The following is an 11,085-nucleotide window of genomic DNA, read 5'->3' as shown; positions in this document are numbered from 1 at the left end:
TTCTAAGAACAGAGTCTGGCATTCTATTATTCACCTCAACTCTGGACACTCCTGTGTGCCTGAGAATCCAAGTGAGGAAAACGTTTTCATTACTAATTCATCATCAAACCGATCTGGATCAAACCTAAAAAGAAAATTTGAGGTTAATCACAATATAGCTCCACTGGCATTTTACATGACACTAAAAGAACACAAGTATGTAACAAAGTTAAAAATCAACTGAAAATAGAAAGTGCTCTTACATTATATTTATATGTCACTTATTTTTATGTTCCCAAATTATTTAACATATATTTAGTCTATTGCTGTTTCTTACTATATTCTATTTTTTGAGACAGGGTCTCACTCTGTCACCTAGGCTGGAATGCAATGGTGCAATCAAGGCTCACTGCAGCCTCGACCTCCTGGACTTAAATTATCCTTCTACCTCAGCTTCCTGAGTAGCTGTGACTATAAGCACATGCCATCAGGCACAGCTACTTTTAACAGTTTTTTGTACAGACAGGTTCTCCCTATGTTGCCCAGGCTGGTCTTGAACTCCTAGGCTCAAGTGATCCTCCTGCCCCAATCTCTCAAAGTGCTGGGATTATAGGTGTGTGAGCCACTGCAACTGGCACTTTATTATTTCTCTTTTTTTTTTTCTTTTTTTGAGACGGAGTCTTGTTCTGTCACCAGGCTGGAGTGCAGTGGCGTGATCTCAGCTCATTGCAACCACCACATCCCAGGTTCAAGCAATTCTCCTGTCTCAGCCTCCCAAGTAGCTGGGACTACAGATGTGCGCCACCACGCCCAGCTAATTTTTTTATTTTTAGTAGAGATGGGGTTTCACCATGTTGGCCAGGATGGTCTCGATTTCTTGACCTTGTGATCCACCTGCCTCGGCCTCCCAAAGTGCTGGGATTATAGGTATGAGCCACGGCGCCCAGCCTACTTTATTATTTCTAAATGATAGAGGCAAAATATATTTCTCGAGAATACCAAGGTATAAGATTGTTACACGAGTTTATATTATTTTGTGAAATATAAGGATAAATCATAGAAAATCATATAATGAATATTTAAATAAAGACCTGTTACATGAGACCACCTTATCAATATGTAAGACATTTTATATTGCCTCGTCAACTGAAATTTATGTCTTAAAATTGGAGGCTCCAGCCTTAAAATTATATTTATCGATTATATTACATCCAGATTTATTAATAGGTGAGAGAGGCTGGACATAGTGGCTCACGCCTGTAATCCTAGCACTTTGGGACGCCAAGATGGGAGGATCGCTTGAGCCCAGGAGTTCAAGACCAGCCTGGGCAACATAGCGAGACTTCATCTCTATTAAAAATTTTTAAAAGGCTGGGCACAGTGGCTCAAGGCTGTAATCCCAGCACTTTGGGAAGCAGAGGCAGGTGGATCACAAGGTCAAAAGATTGAGACCATCCTGGGCAACATGGTGAAACCCCGTCTCTACTAAAAATATAAAAATTAGCTGGGCATGGTGATGCATGCCTGTAGTCTCAGCTACTCGGGAGGCTGAGGCAGAAGAATCACTTGAACCCGGGAGGCGGAGGTTGCAGTGAGCCAAGATTGCACCACTGCACTCCAGCCTGGCAACAGATTGAGACTCCATCTAAAAAAAAAGATATATGACGCTTCTCTTAAGCCATTGAATTCTAGGAGGGTATCTGGATTAAAGCGAATGAAAAGCATACTCTATATATGTGTAATTATTATCATTATTTTTTATTTTTTATTTTTTTGAGATGGAGTTTCATTCTTGTTGCCCAGGCTGGGGTGCAATGGCATGATCTCAGCTCACCGCAACCTCCACCTCTCCTGCCTCAGCCTCCCAAGTAGCTGGGATTACAGGCACGTGCCAGCACACCTGGCTAATTTTGTATTTTTAGTAGAGAAGGGATTTCTCCATATTGGTCAGGCTGGTCTCAAACCCCTGACCTCAGGTGATCTGCCCGCCTCAGCCTCCCAAAGTGCTGGGATTACAGGTTATCGTGCCCAGCCCATTATTTTTTATAGATGGCATCTTGCTTATTCCAAGACCAGCCTGGCAACAGAGCGAGATTCTGTCTTGAAAAAAATAAAAATAAAAATAAATTAAAAATAAAAAAAAATTAGCCAGGCGTGGTAGCGTATACCTATAGTTCCAGTTACTCTGGAGGGTGAGGTAGGAGCATTGCTTGAACCCAGGAGGTTGAGGCTGCAGTGAGCCCATGTTTACATCACTGTACTCCAGCCTGGGTGACAAAGCATGACCCTGTCTCTGTCTCTAAAGAAACAATAAAAATAAAAAATAAAGTCAGGTAAATGAATGGCCTAAGAAACATTTTTTGTTCTATAGAATTTCACTCTGTAAAGTCATTGAAGAAAGGCATATATTAAAAACAAAACAAATAACCCACGGACCATAGAACAAAAAAATTCCTCGCAAAAACAAGTATTTTTAAACAACTTAAACTCTGAATTTTTAAAAAAGGGAAATTCTTAGGAGCTAAGGTATAGGACGTAAAGGCATAAGAATGATACAATGGACTTTAGGGACTTGGGGAAAGGGTGGGGCGATGAGGGATAGAAGACTACACAATGGGTACAGTGTACACTGCTTGGGTGACGGGTGCACCAAAATCTCAGAAATCACCACCAAAGAAATACCATCTGTTCCCCAAAAACCTATTGAAATAAAAAATAAATTTAAAAAAAGCAAAAAGAGAAGCAATAAAGAACAGAAAAATGCACTGGAAAAAAAAAAAAAAAGAGGCCGGGCGCAGTGGCTGTAATCCTAGCACTTTGGGAGGCTGAGGCGGGTGGATCACGGGGTCAGGAGATCGAGACCATCCTGGCTAACATGGTGAAACCCCGTCTCTACTAAAACTACAAAAAATTAGCCGGGCATGGTGGTGGGCACCTGCAGTCCCAGCTACTTGGGAGGCTGAGGCAGGAGAATTATTTGAACCTGGGAAGCAGAGGTTGCAGTGACACTAGATCACACCACTGCACTCCAGCCTGGGCAACAGAGCAAGACTCCATCTCAAAAAAAAAAAAAGAAATTCTGCTTTTTTAAAAATTTTTTTTGAGACGGAGTCTTGTGTCTTGCTCTTGTTGCCCAGGCTGGAGTGCAATGGCATGATCTTGGCTCACTGCAACCTCTGCCTTCCAGGTTCAAGTGATTCTCCTGCCTCAGCCTCCCGAGTAGCTGGCATTACAGGCATGCACCACCACGCCTGGCTAGTTTTTGTATTTTTATTAGAGACGGGGTTTCGCTATGTTAGCCAGGCTGGTCTTGAACTCATGACCTTGTGATCCACCCACCTCAGCCTCCCAAAGTGCTGGGATTACAGGCGTGAGCCACGGTGCCCGGCCTGCTTTCATTTTCTTAAAACAGATGTTAATTACTTTTCACTTAGTATAAAAGTGGTAATAAAAGAGACAAAGAGTAGCAAATAGCAGATTCACGTAAGAGAAAAAGCAGTGAACAGAAGATATAATGGGGATGCAGGTCAGGCTTGGTGGTTCATGCCTGTAATTCCACCACTTTGGGAGGCAGAGGTGGGAGGATGGCTCGAGCTCAGGAGTTCAAGACCAGCCTGGGCAACATGGTGAAACTCCATCTCTACAAAAAGTACAAAAATGAACCAGGCGTGGCGGTGCACGCCTGTGGTCCTAGCTACTTAGGTGGCTGACGCAAAAGGATGGCTTGAGTCAGAGAGGTCGAAGCTGCAGTGAGAAGTGATTGCACTACTACATTCCAGCCTGGATGACAGAGTGACACCCTGTCTCAAAAGAAAGAGAAGAAAAGGGGATTCACTAGTTTTCTTTTGTTGTATCATTGCTACATATTGAATTTTATCCTCAAAACTTAGGAAAGGAATGCAAAACGTGCAAACACAAAAACTGACAGTCACAAATACAATAACAAATATTTCATACTTGTGTGGAGATGGCCAAGTATTAGGATCCTGAAGTACCACACCAAGGGCATAAAGGACAAGGGTCTGTGAAAAAAAAATCCAATTAGTCAAGGACTAACAGAGATAAAATGACTCCTAGAAAGTCAACTTATTCCAAACTTCTTTTAATACAGATATTGAATACAAAATAATAATTTTAAAATAATGGAAGAAACCATAAGTGATTATTTTGGTGATCTTACAATGAGGAAGGCCTCCCTAAGCATGTCACAAAATCTAGAAACCATAAAGGAATAACAGACTTAACTATATGAAAATTTAAAATCTGCATCCAGAGTTCATGTCCTTTGTAGGGACATGGATGAAGCTGGAAACCATCATTCTCAGCAAACTATCACAAGGACAAAAAACCAAACACCGCATGTTCTCACTCATAGGTGGGAACTGAACAATGAGAACACATGGACACAAGAAGGGGAACATCACACACTGGGGCCTGTTGTGGGGTGGAGGGAGGAGGGAGGGATAGCATTAGGCGATATACCTAATGTTAAATGTTGAGTTAATGGGTGCAGCACACCAACATGGCACATGTATACATATGTAACAAACCTGCACGTTGTGCACATGTACCCTAAAACTTAAAGTATATAAAAAAAAATCTGTATCCAGTTAAAAAACAATAACAAAAAAAAAAGTAAGCAACAGTAAAAGTTATTTGCTATATAACTGACAGAATTTTTATAATATACAAAAATATATATAAGCTCACTAGAAAAATGAGTGAAAGTTATAAAGACAGAATTCACAAAAGAAAAATACAAACTGTTAATATATGTATGAAAATTTGTTCGATCTCTCCAATGATCAGAGAAAAGCAAGATTCATAACATATACATAAGACTCAAATTCAGAGGTGGTGAGGATTTGGAAAGAAAAAACATTCTCATACATTGTTGCTAAAAGTATAAAATGCCTTTTAGATAACATTTTAAATTTAACATACACATGGCCCAGTACAGTGGCTAATGCCTATAATCTCACCACTTTGGGAGGCTGAGGTAGGAGGATCACTTGAGCCCAGGAGTTCCATATCAGCCTGGACAACATAGTGAGACTCCGTCTTTATAAAAAATAAAAAAATTTAGTCCAGCTACTTGGGAACCTGAGGTGGGAGGATCACTTAAGTCCGGGAGGTCGAGGCTGCGATCACACCACTGCACTCCAGCCTAGGTAACAGAGCAAGACCGTGTCTAAAAATAATAATAACTGAACATATACATGGACTTTGACACAAAAACTCCGTGTCTCAGACTCTACTCAACACCTGTACCAGTATATAATTAAAAAAAATAATGTCAAACACAATTTCCACCAGCGGGGGCTGCTTAAATAAATTATGCTAGATGGGCATGGTGGCTCATGCCTGTAATCCCAGCACGTTGAGAGGTGGAGGCAGGTGGACCACTTGAGGCCAGGAGTTTGAGACCAGCCTGGCCAACATGGTGAAACCCCATCTCTACTAAAAATACACTAACTAGCCAGGACTTGTAGCACAAGCCTGTAATCCCAGCTACTCAGAAGGCCGAGGCAGGAGAATCACTTGAACTCGGGAGGCGGAGGTTGCAGTGAGCCAAGATTGCACGACTGCACTCCAGGATGGGTGACACAGTGTGATACTCTGTCTCAAAAAATTAAATTAAAAAATAAATTATGGTACATTCACACAATGGAATATTATGCAGCCATTAATAATAATGAGTCAAATCTGTATTAAGTGCTAGGTGTACTAATAGCCATGATACACTCAATAAAAGAAAATTAAAGAACAATATAGAAAGAGTAACTTTTCACATATAAATTGTTTAATACATATGTATATGTGTGTTTCTATACATATATACACAGAGTAATATACATACACAAAAATAGGTCTATAAAAATACATACTAAACTGCTAACAGTAGTACCTTTTGGGAAGGAAGACTTTTATATTGTTTGAACTTTAAAACAAGCACATATTATTTTGTAACTAAAATAATTGTGTCTTTTATTTAACAATGGGTAGCATTTATTTGCCACTTTAAACAAATTTAAAATACACACCAGGCCGGGTGCAGTGGCTCATGCGTGTAATCCCAGCACTTTGGGAGGCCAAGGTTGGCAGATCACCTGAGGTCAGGAGTTCAAGAGCAGCTTGGCCAAGATGGTGAAACCCCGTCTCTACTAAAAATACAAAAATTAGCTGGGCGTGGTGGCGGGCACCTGTAATCCCCGCTACTCGGGAGGCTGAGACAGGAGAATCCCTTGAACCTGGGAGGTGGAGGTTGCAGTGAGCCAAGATCGCGCCATTGCACTCCAGCCTGGGTGACAAGAGGAAAACTCCATCTAAAATATATATATATATACACACACACCAAAAGAGTTGAGAATAGCTGAATGAATTAAACATATTAAATGTTTTCTACCTCTCTAGGAATAATAAATTGGTCAATTTTTCCTTCAATATCTTGAAGCTGGGCAGAAACTGGAGTCAGTTTGGCAGTTCGAACAGTTTCACAAAGCACATGCTGACAATATCTGTTTTAAAAAAATTTTTTTTGAAGATGTTTATTTTGGGAGACAGTTAGAAATGTATATACATTTAAAAAAGTTCTTCAACAACTGCTCAAACATTCCCAACTTGAAATAGTCCCATCATAATTCTTATCTGCTTAAAGATATGTTATATATTAGAAGTATATAAAGGTTAACAATTTTATAAATTTTAAAATAAATACATTTTTATGAGATTTGTTATAAATCTGTATATAACGCTAGGTAGATAAAGATTTCAACAAATAAAAACACTTTTAAAAGTACCAGAAGAAAACTCAAAATAATGTTTCTACAATTTTTAAAAAGTTTATTTTTAGCATGAAGCTGACAGAAAATTATAAAGAAAAATATACATAACCTAACTAGAGAAACATTTTGTTTACATATTTCTAAAGATAACTAGGAAAAATATTTTCAGTAAATATATCCTTAATGTATAAAACCTCTTTAAAAGTAATTAAAATAATCCAACAACCCCATAGAAACAGGGACGGAGAATACAAAAAGCAATTCACAAAAACTTACAAATGGCCTGAAGACATATGAAATGATACTCAACTTAATTAACAACTTAAAGATTGCCAATCATAGCATTTTTTTTTTACTTGCCAGATTGACAAAGATGAAAAAGAATGAGAGCAGATATTACTAGAAAAAGATGGAGAAAAAGTCATTCTCATATCCAATTGGTGGAAGTATAAACTGGTAAAACCTTTCAGAAGCATAATTTGGCAATATGTATCAAACTCTTAAGTGTACATCACAACGAGAAGAATAAAAACTAAAATGTATTGCAATCTTGCTATGAGTCAGTTCACTTGAATACTTTATATACAGGATCTTATCGAATCCTTACAAGAAACCCATGGGTGCTATTATTATTCTAATTTTACAGATTAAAATCAGAGGCAGTTATTTAAGATCACATAGCAGGTAAACTGTGTTGACAGGATTCAAATCTTAACCACTGTCCTACTGCATACATCCTTCAACTAGAAGCTCACTTCTAGGACCTTATTATACAGAAATATTTGGAAATATTAGTAAAGATGTAAGCACAGAAGTGTTAATTGTTTGTAACATCAAAAACAACAAAATCAAAAGGGGAAACTTTCTTCCTTCCTTTCCTCTGTATAAATATTTATTGCATACCTGCTGCATGTGAAGCACTGTGCTAGGTACTGAGCTACAATAAACAAGAGATACACCATCAAAGGGGTTCAGAATCTAGTTGGCAGTGGGGAGGCAGATTGGATAGGACATAAAGGATGAACAAGTAAGTATAGCACATGTTATAAAGGAAGTTCAGGGTATTACTGGAATATAAGGCAGGAGCAGCTACTCTAGGGAAAGGGCTTTGTAGAGAAATAAACACAGGCTGGGCCGGGTGCAGTGGCTCATGTCTGTAATCCCAGCATTTTGGGAGCCAGAGGCGGGTGGATCACTTGAGGCCAGGAGTTCGAGACCAGCCTGGCCAACACGGTAAAACCCTGTGTCTACTAAAAATACAAAAATTAGCTAGGTGTGGTGGTGCATGCCTGTAATTCCAATTACTTGGAAAGCTGCGGCATGAGAATCGTTTGAACCCAGGAGGTGGAGGGTGCAGTGAGCTGAGATTGCGCCACTGCAATCCTGCCTGGGTGACAGAGAGAGACTGCATCTGAAAAAAAAAAGAGAGAGAGAGAGAGAGAGAGAGAAATAAACACAGGCTGAAACCTGCAAAACAACAACAACAACATTAAAAAAAAAAAAAAAAAAAAAAACTCAAACCACCACCGACGATAAAAAAAACTCCACCACAAAACCAAAAACCAAAACCCGGACTTAACTAAAGAAGAGACGAAAGGAGAATCTATACAGAGGAAGTTTGTGCAAAAGCCAGGACAAGAGATAAGAAACTAAAGACTTTGAGTAGAGCTAAACTGAAAGCTATGAAGAGGCACAAGTGAGGATAAGGTGGGAGTACACAAGGCCCAGCGTTTGAAATGCTTCATAAGCTATATTAGAGAGCTTAAACTTTCAAAAATTGTTTATTTACTTATTTATTTTTAAGAGACAGGTTCTTGCTCTGTTGCCCAGGCTGGAGTGCAGTGACACTCTATCATGCTGCAGCCTCAACCTCCCAAGCTCAAGCGATCCTCCCACCTCAGCCTCCCTAGTAGTTGTAACCATAGGCACATGCCTTTACATCTGGCTAATTTTTAAATATTTCGTAGAGACAGGCTTCCCACTATGTTGCCGTGAATGGTCTCAAACTCCTGGGCTCAAGCAATCCTCCAGCCTCAGCCTCCCAAATTGCTGGGATTATAAGCATGAGTCACTGCACCTAGCCCAACTGTTATGGGCTTAAGGGCTCATTTACAAAGGAACTTCACCTTCTACTTCATACACTTCTGTATGATAAAAACTTCAAAAGACAACTAGTATTACTTTTAAAATAATAGTTATAGTCAATGTAATAAATAAAACTTCCAACATTTAAAAGCCTCCTAGTTCTTTCCAGTGGTTATCTTGTTTTCTTTTTCTTTTTTTTTGAGATAGTGTCTCACTGTCACCAGGATGGAGTGTAGTGGTGTGATCATGGCTCACTGCGGCCTGGACTTCCGGGGCTCAGGTGATTCTCCTATATCAGCCTCCTGAGTAGCTGGGAACTACAGGCATGCACCACCATCCCTGGCTAATTTTTTGTTTTTTTTTTTAGAGATAGGGTTTTGCCATGTTGCTCTGGCTGGTCTTGCACTTCTGGGCTCAGGTGATCCTCTCACCTTGGCCTCCCAAACTGGTGGGATTACAGGTGTGGGCCACTGCACCCAGCCACTCTATCTTTTCTATAGTTGATTTTATGCTCCAAGGTAGGGTTGCTTGCTACCCAGTCTCAGATTTCTAACCCAGAAGCAGTCACAGTTGCAATTTTAAAAAAAGTTTAATTAAGGTATAGTTATATGCAATAAAATTAACCCATTTTACCTGTACAGTTTGAATTTTAGTAATTGTATACAATTGTGTAACTACAACCACAAGTAATATATAAGACAGTTTCATTTTCTTCATGCCCCTTTGTAGTTGATCCCCATTCCTAGCCCCTAAAAGTATGCTTTTTATCACCACAGTTTGCCTTTTCTAGAATTTCACACAAAAGAAATCATACAGTAGCCAGTATTTTATGTTTCACTTCTTTCACTTAAATCACTAAGATTCATCTGTGTTGTTGTGTGTATTGATATGGTGTTCCTTTTTATTACTTGGTAGTATTCTATGGTATGGTAATACCACAATTTGTTTATCTATTTACCAGCTGAACATCTGAACTATTTCCAATTTGGGGCTATTTTGAATAATACTGCTATGAATATATGCAAACAGGTCTTTGTGTAGTCATGTTTTCATTTATCTTGGAATGAAATTCCAAAGAGTGGAACTGCTGGGTCATATAAGTGTATGTTGAACTTTTTAAGAGCCTACCATATTGTTTTCTTTTCTTTTGAGACAGGGTCTCGCTCTGTAACCCAGGCTGGAGTGCAGTGATGTAATCACTGCAGCCTTGACCTCCTGAGCTGAGGTGATCCTCCCACCTAAGCCTCCTGAGTAGCTTGGACTACAGGCACGTCCCAGCACATCTGGCCAATATTTTGCATTTCCATGTTGCCCAAGCTGGTCTTGAACTACTGGGTTTAAGTGATCCACCCACCTTGGCCTCCCAAAGTGCTGGGATTACAGGTGTGAGCCACCATGCCCGGTCAAGCCTACTATATTATTATCTAATGTGGCTATTTTTTATTACCACCAACAAAGTATGAGTGTCATACTTGCTTGACTTCATTAGTACTATTTCACAGGCTAAGTTAAACATTTCCCACACAACCTTATGATTTTAAAAAGCAGATTCATTTACCTAATAAAATCTACATATAAATACTTTAAGTCCTATAAAAATATATAGCTTTCCTAGACAGCAACAATAGCTTTAAATTAGATACACTAGTTCAAATTTACCTTTTAATAATCTCCTCTTTTTATTGTGTTCTTACCTGAGCTGCTCAATTTTCTCTGGAGTAACAGGACCATTTCCAAAAACTTGGTTTATCTCTTCATATAATTTTTTTTGAACTTCTTCAGAGGTGGTTAAAAAACAGATTGCCCAGGTACACACTAGGTGAAACATTATATGAATAACAATGAAAATAGCTAACTCATGGCTTGGGTATAGAATAAGAAAAAAACTACTTATTTAGGGTGGGGTTTTTGTATTTGCTTTTTTTCTCCCATGATATAGAAGATATATAAGTGCTACTAAAAAGTAAAATTCTTCACAGGGTTTATATTTCATTGAATGGAACATCAATATTTACAGAATGCCCTCCAACAGACATAGTGCAATCTGGATGCCTTCTTTCTTAAAACTGATAAGTAACTGGAGCCACTTAATTTTACTTTAGGTAAAATAGTTACGATAATAAATAAATTTCATATCTGTAGGAGTGCTCAGTGTTGGTTATTGCAATGGATTATCTCATGCACTCAACCTTATTAGGCCGATTTATCAGTTCACTTAGGAGCACTAATGAAATGA

At 39.0% G+C, this 11,085-nt stretch overlaps 1 protein-coding gene across 9 annotated transcripts in view; it reads right to left on the bottom strand.

Annotated features, from left to right (window-relative positions):
- The window catches only part of LOC129032124 (cytochrome P450 20A1), a 65,954-nt gene that overhangs the window by 9,123 nt on the left and 45,746 nt on the right, over positions 1-11,085 (bottom strand). For 8 of the 9 annotated variants that reach the window (XM_054479182.2, XM_054479183.2, XM_054479184.2 and 5 more), the window contains 4 exons: positions 10,544-10,664; positions 6,386-6,497; positions 3,937-4,001; positions 35-124 (listed from right to left, as the gene is read on the bottom strand). In XM_054479182.2, the coding sequence (XP_054335157.1) occupies positions 35-124; positions 3,937-4,001; positions 6,386-6,497; positions 10,544-10,664 (388 nt within the window). Of the gene's footprint in view, positions 1-32; positions 125-3,936; positions 4,002-6,385; positions 6,498-10,543; positions 10,665-11,085 lie in introns of those variants that run through there. The other variant, XM_054479185.2, reaches the window with a different exon arrangement.

Source organism: Pongo pygmaeus, chromosome 11 (genome assembly GCF_028885625.2).
Source record: "Pongo pygmaeus isolate AG05252 chromosome 11, NHGRI_mPonPyg2-v2.0_pri, whole genome shotgun sequence".
NCBI lineage: Eukaryota > Metazoa > Chordata > Mammalia > Primates > Hominidae > Pongo > Pongo pygmaeus.
This window is presented reverse-complemented; position numbering and strand designations above follow the sequence as displayed.